Raw genomic sequence first — 17,839 nt, 5'->3', positions numbered from 1 at the left:
TTTGCTGGCTTTTGCCATTGCCTCTTATAAGAGAGCTCCCAACTTTCACTCAGGTGGGTGTTGCTTACCCAGGTGAGAACCCCTCAAAGGAAGGAGTGTAGTGATGACTGGGCACGTACACTGAACAGAGCACTTCCTAGCCTCCGTCCTTGGTCTGGTTCTTGTGATGGGAGTTAAAGATGTCTTTGTATCTCTGTCTTTTTATTGGGTTTTCTTTATCAACTCTACATGTGTGCCAGTATCTTTTCTGATCTTGGTTCTGATCTCAGTTTTATTGAGCAAGTGGCACGCTATGTAAAGACTTTAATATCTAGTGCTACAGGATAAATCTCTCCCATCGTGGAAGTGATCAGCTGCTAATGCTGGTTCTGTGTTCATCTACTTCTAGTACACTGAATGAGTGGCCTCTGTCTACCATCTAAAATACTGTTAAAACTGGTGCTCTGCATTTCATCCACAGGACTGAGACTTCTGAGAGTAGCTTGTCCTGCAAGCTTGGTCCCTCAGCTTTTTAGAGGATTAGATGTAGTTATGGTTAAGAGTGAAGTTTGGTCTTATGTCATTCATTTTAATACTGTGCAGAGCAAGGCAGAAGGCTTGTTTCTTCTTGCAAGTGAATGCAGCCAGGAGAAGAATGTTTGCCATCTGGGAGAAAAACCAGGACTGGCAGTAACATGAAGTCAGGAGAAAAGAAAAAGGAACCGCTCAGCTGAGAGAGGGCCAGAGTACAGAGAGGAGGAGAGGCAGGCAGTGAGTTATCTGTTGTGGTTGTCTCTCATCTCCTTACATAATAATCTAAAACTTGGGAAAGTAAATCACCAAAGCTGCTGCTTGATGCTGTCTTTGGGTGGTAAGGAAAACCGTGGGACCTCTTTGCTGCTTTATTCTGTACAAGTGCTTTTTCAAGGCCCACGCAGATAACTAGTATCTGTAAAACTAACACGCATTTACTGTGATTTGAAATTAGATTTCTGCCTATATATTCTCCTGCTTTCATGTTTGATGACCAAGTTTTTATCAAGCTGCACAGGCATATACCAGCTTTGGGGTAATTGTGCACCACATTCATACACATAAATATCTGATACTTGTGACACCCTGGGACCGGGGTTGGAGACCTCACTTTAACCTCTAAGATCAGGAGCCCAATTATGGGACTGCTGGGTTATTGTGCAAGCTGGTGCTTGATGCGTGAAAGAAAATCACATTCTGCATGAAGTAAAATTAACAGCTGCTGAAATCTCCATGCTGTATATAATGTAGGTTAGAAAGAAACCTGAAATAGCTGGTATGTTACAGTAAACTATAGTTCGTGCTGTTGGGGCTTAAGGACAGCTTGTTACTGCAAATGCTGTTTTCCCCTGGCAAACCCTCATTTGCAGTAGAAAGGCAAACTATAGCAATTCAGCCAAACACAGGTATGTAACACCCCAAAAGCCATGTCACTAAAGACAATGCTGATTGAGGCAGCTTTTAATGAGAAATACAAAGAATTCGATCATTAAAAAAATCAAAAAAATCTAGCTAATTCACTGTCTAAATTTAGAGTACGTACAAATGAACCAAAAGCTAAGGCAAAAAAGCAAGTTCAAGCTCTTTGTGGGGAGGGAAATGGCCTTTGCTGCTGCCTCCTTAGTATTTCCAATAGCATCCAGGACTTAGTGTGCATCACGCACCCAGAAAAAATGGGATATTTCAGTCCTTAACACAGACTTTTTAAGCTGGAGCATGACCCGCTCAGCTGTGGGGGAGATGAGCAGGCCACTGACTGTGCTTGCACCACTGGGGTCCTGCTGGCTCATGCCTGTGGTAACAGGCAGCATGGCTTGAGGGAGAGATCTCTAGAGGAGATCTGCACGTGTGCGTCATGGTGCTGGCAATGTGCTCTCTGTCTCAGCTGTCTGTCCCCTCCTGGCCTTCCCCTGGAAGGCCTGGGAAGGCGAGGAGCTGACACCAGCGCCCGTTGGGTTGCTGCAGAACCCCAAAGCTGGGCATAGGCTTTGGAGAGCTTGGCCAGCTTGGCTTGCTGTGTTTTTGCACAGTCCTGGACTGCTCTACGCATTTCTTGGTGCCTGTGTGGGCTTTGGGAAGTCATTCCCTTGCCTTGGGCATGGGGTACGTCAGCATGTGTTGGCCTGGTAGCGTGGGGGCCGTGTGGTGTCCCCTGGTGAGAGGGGGCCCGCATGGACTGGTCCAAGCATGTCCCAGCCATCTGCACTCGAGTGCCTGGCCTCGGGGCCAGTGGCTGGTACGTCTGGAGCCTCTCTACCCTCCCCTCTGGCTTTCGGTGCACACAGGCATCTCCAAATGCGGCAAGCCTGCAGCGAGCCAAGAGGCTGTTTTGCCTCCGTGCCACGCTGGGATCTGCTGCGGAGCCACTGAGAGCTGTGGGCTGCACCTGGGGGAGGTGGCCCGAGCACACCAGCAGCCTTCCCTCGACATGGCCTGTGATGCCTCTGGGCACGTCATGGAGACAAGCGCTGCAGCGATGGTGCAGGACGTGTTGGAGGCGAGACCCTCCTCCTGTTCATCCAAGCTGCCCTGCTTTCTCCCAGGCCTGTCTGTCCAGAACATTGGACCCCTCGGGGAGCTGAGGCTGGTGCGATGGCCCCGCTGCCGCAGCAGGCCCCTTGTTCGCGTTTGTTCCTCGTAACCGAGCCCATGGAGCAGACACTTGGGAGCGTGCACTGGGGACGGTCTCATGCTGTTGGGGGATTGGGCTCAGCCAGGCACGATGGTGGGGAGCCGTCTCCCCAAGGGTCCCTGTCTCAATGGCCGTGCAGAACCGGCACCAGGGCAAAGGGCTGCAGGTACGCCCAGCCACGGCCCCAGTCCTGGGGACGGAGCGGGCGGAAGGCTCTGTGCGGTCTGGGGGCCGGGCTGCGCTCCCTGTGCCAGCCGGGCAGTGCTGTGCTGGGTCAGGCGCTGGCAAGGGAGCAGGCCTGCGGACTGGCCCTCGGGGCGCTGGCAGGCTGCTGCGCAGACCTGGCCTCTGGGGTCAGTGTGGTAGCCTTTGGGAGTCTGGTGTAACTTGGGGTCAGAAGATTGGTTGATTTATTTTTTCCCCAAGAGAATTTAGAAGGGTGAGGAAAGTGGCGCTGCTGTTGTGCGTGCTCCACGGCTCGTGGGAGGCGGCGGGCGGGGGATTTCGGGCAGCACTGGGGAAGTCCACCTTGCTTCCCTCTCAGGGTCTGTGGTCAACAGTGCTTCAGGGCAGGCCAAAGTGCAGTGTGGGCAGCCTGCCTCAGAGGAAAAAGCGGAGGGACTTTGCAGCTCAGAACCACTTAAGACAAGGCTAACGTCATATCCCGTCCTGGTTCTACGAAATCAGATTTTCCGCTCCCTGCTCCCTACCTCCCACCCCCCCGATGGATCTTATTCTTACACATACTTCATCACTGTGTCCTTTCTGTTGTTTTCAGGACTGTGAACCTTTCTGCAGCAAGATTTGAAACAGCCAGATTCCAGCTTAGATCAAAGTCCTTAGGATTACACTTGTGACTTCCAGTAAGGCTTCTTTAAGGTATTCCTGATTAACATTATGAAGTCTTAAACTTTTATTTTGGGTGTCTGAAATGCTGTAGGAATTTTTTGGTGAGGGTACCTTTCAAAAAGTTGTTACTCTTTAGTGCCCCGTGTTCTTAATTTCCAAAATGACCTGTGTCCTGTAAAAACAATTTTTCACAAAGCTTTGAACATGTTTTCCCATACTTCCTGGGGGTCTCCCTGATCCAAGCTCTGGTTTGGTGTGAATGTATGAGAAGCTGAAAGAGAAACTGATTGCTTTCTGCATCTCTCCTCCATTTTTCTCTTGTGCTAAGGGCCATAAAGCAGAAAAGTAATTGAAAAATGGTAGCTTAAGGCAGTGCTGTATATGTACTTGTGAGAGCTGGTTACCCTTCCTCCTTCTTGCCTCTTTACTCTGCTGTTAATGGATTTGGATAGAAAACGGAAGATTTTTGTTTTACTGAGGCAGGCTGGCTGACAGCTCCTCTTGGCACTGTCACTGGCAGCCTCTGCTGGCCCATGAGCTTCTGGCCCCCGGACAGACTGCCTGTCCTGCAGTCACTGCAGCAGCTGACTGCTGGGTGACCAGCTTGCTTTACTTAGAAGGTTGGTACATCCATAGGCTGTAACACGATAAATGGTGAGCAGCTGAACGCCTTGGAGCATGCAAAGAACAACACAGAGAAGTTGGGTTTTATTGCATTTTGAGCTCTTTCCATAGAAAGCAAAAGGAATACTGTGCTTCTCCTTACTTGTGTGGTCCTGATGCAGAGTATTGAGAGTTGCAAAGAATGATTGAAGCAGACAATGTTTGTGCTGGTAATGGGGGTTGAAATGTTTCCTGTCATGGAAAAGATGAACAAGCCAATTCCACATCACCTTTCTTTTCTGAGACCTGTGAGTACTGTCAGTGTTGCTGCTATTTTAACTTATGAGCTGCTGCCCTGTGTGGTATCAACATGCTATGCATGGTCAAGTGTCACCTTCCCAGGAGTGGCATGAAGGCAGTAAGAGGGCGTGAACCTGCCTGGTATTCCCTCTGCCTGTCTCCTGCTCTTCATGTTTTGCTGTACCGCACACTGCTCAAGCCAAAGCAGGGGCAGGAGAGCACAGAGACCAAAGGTGGCGGCAGAAGAGGAGGGTGTAAAAGGACCAAAGGGAAGGGAAATGTGGGGGCAGTACACAGAGAAGGCCAGGGCACCATCCTTGTTGCCAAAAATCTTTCTGTGGCCATGGTCAGCATGCTGTGCTGAGGAAAGAGCAGGCCTTCAGAAGCATTCCCTGTTGTTCCTGGCTGGTGACAGGCCTGGCTGCTGTAGCCCATACCTCAAGCAAGGAGAAGGAGCCATCCCTTCCTCCTCATGGGTTAAGGAACCTGGCCAGCCCTGAAGAAATCTATCCCAGGTGTGTCTCATGTAGTCAGTTCTGCAGGAGTCAAACCTCCTGCTCTGGCAAGCTCAAAGGGATGTTAGCAAAAGGCTAGTGATAAACTCACCTGATGCAGCTCTGAGCTTTTTGAAGCTCTTGTTCCCAATCGGACATGATATAAAAGCCTTATTCTACTGATAGATGATGCAGTACTGATAGGTGAAATCTCTGTAAGGATTAAATTGTCAACTAAATTCTGCTTGTGGAGGCCTTACACATGTGGAAGACAGCAGCTATATTTGCTGGAAGCAGCTAGAAAAGACACAGAACTGTCAGACAGTCTCTTGGCTTCTGATCTGAACAGCTCTGACTTCTTGGAGTTTCCTTTCCTTTTGCTTTCTTGGGAGCAGAAGCTTCTCGCTGCCACGGTCAGCCACCAGGAGCTGCTCTTCCCAAGACTGATGGGACCTTAACATCAGTAGAGTTGCTCTGTCTCCACTCCGTTTGCCCCTTATTATTGGTTTGCCCCTTATTATCCAGCTTGCTTAGTAGCGATGCAGCCAAAAGCTTTCTACAGCTTGGTACCTCTTTGAAGTCTCTTAAAGCACATGGGCCAGATACTTCAGGAAGAGCAGCAGTGATTCAGGGCTGAAGCTAGCAGAGCCTGCCTGTACTTTATATTAGAGCTTGTTCCTCTTGTGTGTGCATGCACTCATGCATATCTCCTCTTCAGCACTTTATCTCCCTCTTCTCTTTAGTGCTTTATCTCACTTCTGCTCTTTAGTGCCCATTATCTCTTGTCAGCTATCTGCATTACAGAGTGTAGGACACTGTTTAGGAAGAGTGCTGTGAATCAACCTTGTCTGTCATCTCCTGATGCATGTTTCATGTGAGTGTGCTTCTCCTCCTAGGGCAGTAGAATATATACATGATCTTGCTGCTGGCTACTGTAGCACATCACATACTTTTGGTCTTCCTATCTCTGCTTGGGTTGTTTTTTTGTAGACAACTGAAGGTAAGTAGCCTGGCTGAGGTCTGTCTGCAGTTCCACTGTCCTGATTCGCTTTCCTCTGTCATTCATTAATGGGTGAATACCTTATGCAAGCACTACTGATTAGCTTCATAACCACCCCTCCGTAAATCATTTTCCATGTCTGGTTGTGAGTAATATCTGCATGCTTTGTTCATCTTCTGCGTAATGACCCTGGTTCTCCTCCTGTTTCTCAGTAGCATGGTTCCACTGCATGCAAGAAAATTATGCAGTGGTCAGTCTGGAGTGAGCAAGGAAGACTGTCCCCAGGTGGTTTTATGTTCTTCATAGATACCTGAAGTAACCAGAGAAGGTGGCTGGTGTCCAGAATATGCACATGCAAGTGTGTGACAAATGAACCATTTGTCCATTCTCTTGGTGAATTAAGTAAAGTAGTTGTACCCAACCAGGCAGTGTGCTGGTGAAGGACCCTCCTGCATTCCTGTGGCTACAGGAAACTTACCTGCTAAAATGGGAGCCTGGTGGACAGAGCCCAATCTGATTTTTGTCCCCAGTGCCGCATTATTACTTGTGGACTGGTGCCTTCGGCCTGTGGTTGCAAAAGATGAATAGCTGGCAGGAAGGTAGCAAGTATGTGCTACTTAAACATACATTGCCTAATGGCTGTCTTCCCAGTGCCCAGATGTATGGCTTGCTCTAGGACGCTGGGACCTCCCTCTCTGCTGCGGTAGACACTTCTATTATTAGCTCAGTGGCAGCTTTCCATATGCCAACACTCGTGACTGCAGGACTGTTTAATTTTCACTTCTCTGAAGTATTTAATTTGTCAGCTGTTGGCTTCTAGTCATTAAAGACCAAATGCCAAAGTCCTTGCCTAGATTTTTGCTCTGTTAGGGCTGAAGTACGGATCCTGTCTGAACAGATGATTATATCTATGCAGAATCAGAGGCAGGATAAGGTCTTAAATCCAGAAAGTCAGTCACTACTAGGCTAATCAGTAGAAAACCACCATCTTCAGAGATGGGTGTCTAATCTCCCTTTTCTGTTAACTTCTATTCAGAGAAATGAAAAATCAGTTCTGCTAAAAGTACTGCCCACTTGCGTTTCAGTGCCTGACTGTGAAGATGTGGTGCACGGTTGCCAGTGCCTGTCTGCAGGTGCTGGCACTTCTCTGGTGGCTGAGGATAGCTGCTGCTGTGAGATAATCACCCAGCAATTCACTGCTGGGGGCCTCCCTTTAATTATTGAATGCCAGAATAGATGTATATTGAATTACCTTGCTGGCAAATATCATCTCCAGCATCTTGTGCAACTCTACAATATTGTCAGTCTTCCTGCTTTCATAACATAAAATCTTTCTTCAGAGAATCTAAAAAAAGTAAAAATACATTTTATATATTGCTTATATAGCAGTACATGCTTCCAGAGAATAACAAGTTGTACACTGGCTTTGAAGATAGCCTTCCTTGGCCGTCAGTAGCATGTGATTGCTCTTGTTTTAAAGTCAAGCCTGCACTTGAATGGGCAGCAGAATGTAACAGGATGGTGCATGGTGCAATATCAAGCCAACCCCCCCCCCCCCCCCCCCCAAAAAAAAACCCCCAAACAAAAAACAAGAGAGAGCAGCCTAATTTTGCTCTCACTTCTCTGAAATACTGAATTTGTCAGCTGTTGAAGAAGATCTGACCGACATGTCTTGAGGAAACTGCAGCCTGTAGTTCTGGTCCTGTGGTGCATGACACTAGGAAGGCTGCCTGTGTCTATGCAGGGCCTTACTGAAGTAATTTGCAGTAGCACATGAAGATGCGGGGGGGGGTGGGGAGGGTGTGGAATCAACATAATGCATTTATCATTTTTGCCAGCTTGCAGAGATGCAAGTAAATGCCAGTGTTCCCCCCTCATCCCTCCTCCTCTGTCCCACTGTTAAATACAGATTGCAGGTGTTAGATCTGCAAGCAGTGGTTGAGAAATTGGCTGAAGATCCCTTGACCTTTAGTTCCTGTAAAATCCTCTGGATAATGTAGTTTTCAGTGCTCATGGATATGATACAATTTTTATATACATTCTCTCTAAATGTGGCAAGCAAAATATGTCATTCCTTATTTTGCAAGAGAAATAAAACATGCTTTCTTATTTCTCAAACTGTGATGAATTGCATGTAATCCTGGTAACAATGTACAAAAAAAAGGAAGAATATTACACAATGCTTAACTGGAAGGAAAGGCAATACTGTGGTTAATCAAAAATTTTTGTAATTTAGAAGTTTCAGAGAATTTCATGCTGCTGAATGATGTCAGGCAGGCAGCCGTGGAGCCCGAAATCCCTCCTTTGTAACCACCACAGCTATGTCACATGTAGCAGCCCTAGCAGGTGCTGACAGAATAATTACAGTGCTCGAATTTGTAATACTGCAGGCATTAATGGACTCCTGAAGCTGGTGAAAGGAGAGCTCCATCTACTGTTGTACGAAGAGAAGGCAAAAATAACTGGAATGGCCTCCCTCCCTCCCCCCGCCCCCGAGATCTACTGGACACCATGTATTACTCTTTTCTTTTTTTTCTTTTTTCTTTTTTTTTTGGGGGGGGGGGGGGGGTGTGGTGGTTTGGTTTTTTTCTTCTTCCTGTGTCTTTTAGAGCTCTCCACTTCAAATACAGTTTCCTGCCTTGGATCCTGTGCAGGTACATAGCTGGGGACAGTCCCTACTTAGCCATCACTAAACAGGCAAGGCAGACAAAGGGTTTGAGAACAGCAGCATGGAAACTAAGTGACTTTTACATGCACGTGTAGAAACAGGAGCAGAACCAGAAACTGACCCTGCTTTCTAGTCCATTTCCTTGACAGGATGGGGTTCAGTCTCCAAAATGTGTTGAATGCAGAGATTTCTTGGAGGGCTGCAGGCAACACTTGCTTTAGAGCTGCAGAAGCAGGGAAAAGGTCTAGATAGCACACAGTTCTGTGGCTTTTTGCTTGATTTGCCACTGCACTATTTCTGAACTTACTGCATCTTGCATAGCTAGACACACTTGTGTAAGTATACAGAGGTATTTATATGAGACTTGAGCCCTGCACAAAATGTAGATCCCTCTTCTACCAAGCTTGGGGATGCAATGAGGGATGTGAGCCCTGAACCAAGGTCTGGATGTGAATTCTGCAAGTAAACTCTGTCCTCAATACTTTCAGCTAAAATTTACTCTTTGCCCTTTGGATTATGCTTTTAATAGTGGTAGTGCATGTTCAAAACTGATTATTTTCCGCTGACCTTTATCTTTGTAACAGGCTGAATTAAGAGTGTTCAAGTGCCAATTGTGCTGGCCTCAGTTGTATCCTAATACAACTATTACTGGCTAGTTCAATAGCTCCTAAGGGACAATGTGTACAATTTAGTTATAGAAAAAAACAAATTTCAGGATTTAGAATACTTGCAAGAAGTGCTAATTTTTCTCTGCAAGTGATTTGCTGGTGGTGAAAACACATTGTTATTCTGTGCTTAAGGGGAACAGTGTCTGGATTCTTAGATTTCCACAAAAACCTTAACTGATAGTTGTTCTGCACTGATGTTAGGAAGAGTTTGTGCTTATGTTACTTGACTGTGAGAGCTCATCTCAAGTTATGTGAACAGATGTTTCAGATTTGAGTTCAGCCTGGCAGAAAAGAGAGAGTATTCTAGTCCCCAGCATTTTCCATCTTTCATAGTATTACCACAACCTAAAGTCTCCTAGATATGCTCTCAGATACCACATCTTCTGCAGATATTTACAGTCCTTTTCTGCCTGGGAAAAAAAAGAAGTCATCAGTGATTTTTTTATTTTATTTACTGGACTTTTCTTTACCATGAAACTGAAATGCAAACTCCTCGAAAGGAAAAGGAGAGATTCACTTCTGTCCAGCCTAGTATTTCTCACGTGACACTGCACTGAGTGAAATGTGTGGGTAGAGGGTCTTGAATGTCCCAAGAGTCACAGAGGCCAGGACCTGAATGTTTTAGTAATGCTGGCCTTTGCTATACTTATGGAGGTTTTTGCATCTAGGTATTTGTCTGACTGCTTTGGAGTGAGACTTCTTGTGGATACAGGGCCCATCAGGGACAACACAAGTCATGGCATAGTTAGGCTTTAGGTCAGAGAGGCACAGATGCTGCCTGTACCAGGCTCTCTTGCTTTGGGCTGTAAATGCAGCTGTGGCCCCTTTCTTCTCTCTGTGCTACAGTTAGGTGTGAGCAGAGGTCCTGCAGCCTTGCTCAGCCTACCCCTAATAACCAGCCTGCCTGCTGGCTTGTTCACAGCCAGGGTGCCACAGCATGTGGCAGGTGCCTTTGTCAGAGAGACAGACCCTGCTGGTACTTGGAGCTTGAGCAGGAAAATGCAACTTTTTCTAACTCTGACGGATGTGTTACTAGTGTTGGATTTTCCTTTGTGAAATGACACATAGCTGTCTGAGCACATTACATACTATCATTATACTAGCTAACTCTGTACTTGCTTATCAATAATCTGTAATTTCAGAGCTTCACACCTGTTTGCCTACATGCCTTTTACTTGTCAGTGTTTTAATGTATATGGAGCTGCAACTATCTGTAAAACTGTAACAAACAATTAAACCCCCCAATAACACACTCTCAGAAGTCACTGTCTGCTTTCCACATCCTGGTATGTGTTACACAGCCAAGCAGCCCTTAATGTAGCAACTCATATGTATGCAGCAAGAGGAACAACAAAAGAAATGTAAAATACTTCTCATGACACAGCTGTCAACAGTTAAACTGTGTGAGGCTTTGCTAGTAGAGGTTATGAAGAAGCTCATGGAAATCTGAAACAGATTTCAAAAGAAAGCACTGAAAATATGTGCCAGAAACCGAGGAATAGATTGCAGATGGCAAATATGCATCTCTGCAGACTGTCAGGGAACAATTTGGTTTGACAAATGGCTGTGATCTGCCATGGAGCTGTGCAGAAGACAAACCGTCAGGCTGCAGAGCGGCAATGTACAAAAATAATTAAGCAAGATTAAGCATGCCTGACACTGATTTTTATGGGAGAGTTCACCCATATATTCAATGGCCAGACCCCATAGACTGCTGGGAGATGGAGCACCCTCCACTCCTGCAAACAATGCTGTTGGATTTTTATACCATGCCTATCATCTGTAAACCCTTGGAACCTGTTTTAAGAACGAAGATATAGTGGTGTTCACCCATAAACTGGGGCAGGGCAGTGAAATGGTCTGTTAGAGGCTGGAGAGCAATGAGTGGTGGTACTGGAAACACATGTCAAAGCCTTCCAGTCCTTGGCGTTGTCCCTACAGGGCTGGAGGAGATCAAGCCTATCATAAGCAGTGAATGAAGATACAAAATGTTAGTGGAGTGCTCGCAGCAGCTCTGGCCCTAGCACTGTGGTGAACTGTGTGGGGTGGCAGTGCCTGTTTCCTGGGGACTGCAGAAGCAGGCTGGCCAACCGCATAGCTTGGACAGAAGAAAACTCCCGTTGTTTTGGGTTTTGCCAGTGACCCCTGCAGCTGAGCTGCTGACTAAACATGGCTGTGAACGGCATCTCAGAAGTTGTGAAGACTTTGGGACTGGAGAAAGCAGAGCCGAATGGCTGTATGTGTTCCCCAAGGCTGCTGCAGCCAGTGTGGCAGAGCTGTCCCCATCCTCAGAACAACCTGGCCTTGGATGGGAACACTCTCAGCAGCAAAGGAGCACAAAAGGTGTTAATTGATCATAGGCCTTCGTTTACATTGTGGCCAGGTCAGGCCCTAGGCACTGCTCAGTCCCTGGAAGTTTGCTTCTGCTGCGGCGGTGTTTGTAGCTTAGTCCCTGAGCTTCCCAGGGCTTTTGGTGCTCTGTAGTGTGGAGAGTAGCTTGTCCTTTCCTTGGTCACCTGTTTCTCTTGCAAAGCGTCTGCTGGTTTCTCCCAAATTATTATTTACTCAACTCTCTAACGCTGCAGACTAAATTTTGCCCATGGTAATGGAGCCCATTAACGACAGAGTTTGAGTAAGGCTGGAAGTTTCCCAGGTCCTGAGACAAGACTCTGGATTTGGCCATGTTGCTGTGCTTGGGGAGAGTGTGAGGGCGATGGGAGGTGAGGATCTGCAGGGCTGCAGCAAGTAGGTCTGAAGTTGTATCTAAAACAGCTGAACTGTGATATTTTTGGGGGGCAGAAGTGGTAAGAGAGGCCACAGACGCTTCCTTTCTGTGATTCAGAAACTTGCAAATCTTCCTTGATTCACACCTTATAAGTAAAATTAGCCTGTGCCTTGCTGTTGCCAAACCTTTTCAAAGCAAAGATATTTGTACAAAGGAATTCAGCAACAGAAATGGAATTCACTTGTGGATCAGATTACTGTTATTTCTGGCTGGAAGCAGCACCAGAAATACTTGCAGGGATTTCCACTTTGCCTTTGGAAAGATGTTGTGCATATTGTTGATAGAAAAGTAACTATTTGGGAGGATAATTCATACCCATTAAGAGACAGGAAGGGAGATGAGCCCCACAAGGCTGTCACAGCCGTGAATACGAGTGTTTAGCTTTGCATTATAATGTTCAGTCACTTTTGAAATAGGGATCTTCAGCTGTTGTTGTCAAGAATGTTGTGACGTGAGCTGCAATTGCTGCTGTTCAGGAGAAGACGTTTCCAGCCCAAAGTCTAAGCTTTCATTCAAAGCACAGTTCTTTACGCTGATTATGCCTTGGCGTCCTAGAGAGTTGTGTCGGACATCTTCCTGTGTGTGGGGACTCTGCAGATGACACTTAATGAAGGGAAATATTTTGGTGATGTTTAAAGCAGCGATTGTTTGTGACACTGATGAATGTGATGTTACCTTAAAACATGAACTTACCCATCAGTTGGGAACATTAGTCAAAAAAAGTCTGGCATTTAAAATACATGCTGATCGGTGGTCTATATTCTGCAGCCAGCTTTTTTTTTTTAACCTTTAAGCTTCAGTCCGCTTGATGATGCTCTCCTCGGGGAGAGAGACATCATGTGAAGAGGTAGGCTCAGAGTCTGACAGACCCACTGTCGTGGTTTAACCCCAGCCAGCAACTAAGCACCACGCAGCCACTCACTCACTCTCCCCCACCCAGTGGGATGGGGGAGGGAATCGGGGAAAAAGTAAAACTCGTGTGTTGAGATAAGAACAGTTTAATAGGACAGAAAGGAAATAATAATAATAAAAGAATTGGAATATACAAACCAAGTGATGCACAATGCAGTTGCTCACCACTCGCCAACCAATGCCCAGTGAGGTCCCAAGCAGTGATTCCCCCCCCCAAAGCCAACTCTCCCCAGTTTATATACTGCGCATGACTTAACATGGTATGGAATACCCCTTTGGCCAGTTTGGGTCAGCTGCCCTGGCTGTCCCTGCTCCCAACTTCTCGTGCCCCTCCAGCCTTCTTGCTGGCTGGGCATCAGAGGCTGAAAAATCCTTGACTTAGTACAAACACTACTTAGCTACAATTGAAAACATCAGTGTTATCAACATTCTTCTCATCCTAAATCCAAAACATAACACTATAGCAGCTACTAGAAAGAAAATTAACTCTCTCCCAGCCAAAACCAGGACACCCACACAGCCCATAGAGGGCAAGTAGGGCACTGGGAGAGTTACAGGCCCCCGCACCAGTGTGCCTGTCAGCAGGGACAGTGAAATGTCATGTTCCCCTCTGGATGCCGGGACAGAGCAGACATCTCTGATAGCATTAGCTACCCAGGGTAGACAAGGACAGCCGTAAACTGTAGACTTTTAATACAGATACCTGATTGCTTGTGATATGCACAGGTGATTTTTAGAATAAAGTCAGAGTCCTCTGATCATAGCCCTAAATGCTGATAAAAATGGTGGAATGAACAGATGTCTGTAGTACAATATATAAGGACATTTCTATTCCTGGCAAACAGAATTTTAAAGCAAAAGAGTATAAAAAGGTTTCACTTAACAAAAAGTTAGGAATGTTATGTTGGAAATAGGGCTGGTTATATTACTTTACCCCAAAATAATATACTTAATATCTCTGAATGTCACATGAAGTTGTACTAAGCAGCGACATGTTTTTGTGGCCATCTTGGCTAGGTTTCTTCATTCTGCTGGATGGACTGTGCATAAAGCAATGTATCTCCAAGGAGTAAATTTTTTGACTCTTTGGAAACGCGTGTGAAAGGGGACAGCAACATATGGACTTGGCATACCCCAGGGGATGACTGTGGGAGCCTGGGAACATTTTGTGCCTGCAGCAAGTGTAGGAAGAAGGGAGGAGAAGAGACAACCGACCAGCTGCAGTGAGCTGTGTGGTGACTGCACTGAATTACATGGCTGCTCATAGTATCAGGAGCAGCACCGGAGGGGCCCAGTCACGCCCAGGTCTTTATCACAGTTGAGGTGAAGAACAGTTATTTTACCATGTCCCTTCCTTTCACATGGGTCACAGCAGAATTGGGAGAATTAATAATAAAAAGGGAAAAAAAGGAAGACCTGGGGAACTACAGGCCAGTCAGTCTCACCTCTGTGCCTAGCAAGATCATGGAGTGGATTCTTCTGGAAATTATGCTAGGGCACATGGAAAATAAGGAGGTGACTGGTGACAGCCAACATGGCTTCACTAAAGGCAAATCGTGCCTGACAAATTTGGTGGCCTTTTACAATGGGGTTACAGTGTTGGTGGATAAGGGAAGACCAACTGACATCATCTACCTGGACTTGTGCTTTCATCTCCCTGTTTTGCGAGAAGCAGCAGCAGCACAAGCCTGACATCTCTTCAAGACTTACCTGTACGTAGGACCAAGTGACACCATGCAATTGCATCTCACGATCAGGTCCGTGCTACTCTCTTTCCCTGCAGCTGTGGACACCACATGAGAAAGTGGTGGCAACGAAATGGGAAACTTGGCTAGATCTAGGCACGACCCACTTCTTGGGAAGGAAGTAGTCTTGACAGTAATACTAATGTAAATCTAGTCTCATTGTCTTTCAGACTATATATTAGTTAACTCTTTGTTATCACATGAAGAATTAATTGCATGAAATTATCCAAGAACTACAGAAATCTGAAATTTTTCTTCAGTTTTCACTCAACTCCAGTGGACCAGAACTGCATCCTGGAAATATTAAGGCAAGAAAAGGAAGTCACTTCTAGAGCTAGCATATGAACCAAGTTGCTGCTTGAGGAATAATGTGTAGCACTGAGCTAGCTGTTCTGCAGAGCAGAGGACTTGGGAGTGGGAATCCCATCTCAGCCTTGGCAGCAGGACAGCTGATGAGGCTCTTCCAGTACACAACTAGTGTGTGTGCTCATGGCTGTGTGTCCTGGTCCTTCTCTCTGATTCCTGAATTCTTATTTTTGAATGGCCCACGTAAATGAACAAATAGCTCTTTCCATTTCAAATGATAAGGCAAACTCAGCACTAATGACATCCCTCTTAACTCCAGTGCAGTGGAGATTCAGTGTTTAACTGACAGCCTGACCTCTCTCCTTCTGTTTCTGTCATCTCTCTCCTCATCTTCTGTCATTATCCTGCATGTGTTTTTATTTGTCCATTTCTAATGTACTGTGTCTTTTATTTATTCATGCACTGGTGATGGTTAATGATGGTTCCTATGCTCTGGCATTGAATATAGCATCCCATTTTTGTAAAACTATGCTGATTTGTGGACACACGATCTCTTTCCAGGTCTGTTCCTGCCACAGTAACTGCTGGGAATGGCAAGAGCTCTGGCAGAGGTCAGACAGGCTCCCCATGTGCAAGGTGTGCTAGGCTACCAGGGCTTTTCCTTGTGGAGCAGGGAGAAGCATGAATGGGAGCTGATTTTCTGATTATTTCAGTCAAGAAAAATCGGGGATGTGAACTGCTGAACTGTCATCAATTTCAGTGACTGTAGAGCTCAATTAAGCCTCTAATTTTAGTTTCATGCTAATACTATTGTCAGCTCTTTCTGTGAAGCAGGTGATGCAGTTTTAGACATGGCTTTGCAGCTGCTTCGAGTGGATTGTCTAGTTCCTATAACCTGACACCCAGCAGGAGTATCAGGACAGCATTTGGAAATGCTTTAAAAGGCCCTGGGTTTTTTACACTGGTTTTTTTTTTTACTGCCATCCTGCTCTTGCCCCACTGCCACCCTGCCACCACCCCGCTGCTGCCCCACCATGACACACGCAGGCACCAGCCCTGATCAGGCACGATTTTGCCTTGGTTGATACCCTGTTTGGCAAAAGATAAAGGTTTGCTTAACACAGTTGTATTAGAGCTCACTAACTCACAAATCTGAAATGGGGAGGCTGCTAATTGTAGGATGCCTTAGACATGTGCTGCTCTGGCCCTGTACCTGTGAGCAGTGAGGAAGGACAGAAGTGTCCCTCAGGCAGCAGCCACCTGTGGGTCTCCACGGTGTGTCCCTTGGGACACGCCGGGATGGAGGGTGTCAGAGCAAAGGACAGCAGCGGGTTCAGCTCTGTCCCAGTCCTGCTGCTGGCATGGTCCCAGCACAGCCTGGTGCTCTTCTGGGTGTTAACAGGCTTTGCTCCATGCAGCCCTGCTCTGGATTGCAGCATGGCCACAGCAGCACACAAGCACAGCCTGCCAAGGAACTATTGGCACTGCTAAGGGTGGGAATTTCAACTGTAACTGTGCTTCATGGCACCACATCTGCTTGCAGGTATTTCTGTATGGCTGTACTCTCCCCTGTGTTATCCCTCATGGATCTTAAATTAGCATAAGAGTGGTGCCTGGCGGGGTAACCTGGGACCTCTAGAAAACACCTGGACACGTTCAGGTTTTAGAGCACAGTGGAGAGGTTTATTCTTTTCTGGAAAATACTGAACATGTAAATGGGAGTGCATGGAAGACAAGTCCCCAGCATCCCTGCTAGGAGTGCTCAGCATCTCCATTCATCGGAGCCATGGGATGGGAAAAACTTCCATAGAATGTAGAGACTTATTTAAACATGTATTTAATGTTAATGAGCTGAACCCACAGCATAGGTTTTCTAACTTCAAAGGCTGGTTGCTGACGTAGAGCACCTGAGCTTTATTTGCAGAGAATTGTTATTCTCCGGTGAATTTGCAGGTAGGAACACAGTGTCATGGTAACTGATAACCCTGGGTTTGGCTTCCCCGTTGTACTCTCATCCATCCTGGAGGATGCACACACAGAAGATGACAGGAGTGCCATAACAGGTTTTCCACAAAGAAAACAAGACTTTCTGAAGCTTCAAAAATCTCCACTGGCTCATGCTGTTTCTGAGATACATCCAAGATGGTGGTCACATATGAATCCTTACAGCTCCTTTTGAAGGTCTGAAGACTTTGTTTTCCAGGAGAAAAGCCAATCTGAGCATTATTTATGCTGGACTGAACTTCAAACAAAATCGCTGCTAGGAACTGACAGCAGACTATGTATGACAGCTAGTGGTATGTAGCATAGCCCTGTCAAGGAATGGATAATCCCCCATCCTTAAATATACTTTCTATTTATGCTGGCAGCGTACAGACTTCTAGGGATTTTACCGGTTAGCCCAGACATAAGACCTCAAAAGCACCACTGAGGAAACATCTATGCAAATCTCTTTCTATTTCAAAACTTCTTAACTAAATAATGTGAGTGGGCAAATTATGTTGCAGCCTGTTGGGGTTTACAGTAGAAGATTGTTCAAAAGTAAAAGGAAAATGTTTGGAAAGTATTTTTTTACTGTCACACAGACCTGGTAATTGTATCAACTGAGGGAATATACCAATTGTTCTTGCAGCTTAATTTTTCCTGGTTAATTTATTTTTCATGTTTATCAGAATTCCAAGTTACCAAACCAAAACCCTTCCTAACGTTTCTCTAAGCTTGAACTGACAGTTTAGTTGTCAACGAATGGTCAATGCTTTGACAAAAAACATCACTGTGTTTTCATTTAAGTAAGTATTACAAGTATACTGTATAACAAGATTTCTGTGAGAGGAGCTGGCAGCCTGGGGCTGTGCTCCTGCATGG

General features: G+C 46.0%; 1 protein-coding gene across 1 annotated transcript in view; it reads left to right on the top strand.

The window, feature by feature from the left end:
* LOC138686926 (uncharacterized) overlaps positions 1-17,839 on the top strand; it is a 71,091-nt gene that overhangs the window by 15,713 nt on the left and 37,539 nt on the right. Inside the window, exons 3-4 of the mRNA XM_069792997.1 lie at positions 3,423-3,523; positions 4,279-4,404. Coding sequence (XP_069649098.1) covers positions 4,315-4,404 — 90 coding nt within the window. The 5' untranslated portion in view covers positions 3,423-3,523; positions 4,279-4,314. The remainder of the gene's footprint in view (positions 1-3,422; positions 3,524-4,278; positions 4,405-17,839) is intronic.

This window comes from Haliaeetus albicilla, chromosome 9, assembly GCF_947461875.1.
Source record: "Haliaeetus albicilla chromosome 9, bHalAlb1.1, whole genome shotgun sequence".
Classification (NCBI taxonomy): Eukaryota; Metazoa; Chordata; class Aves; order Accipitriformes; family Accipitridae; genus Haliaeetus; species Haliaeetus albicilla.
The sequence above is the reverse complement of the archived record's forward strand: the minus strand, read 5'-3'. Positions and strand labels throughout refer to the sequence as shown.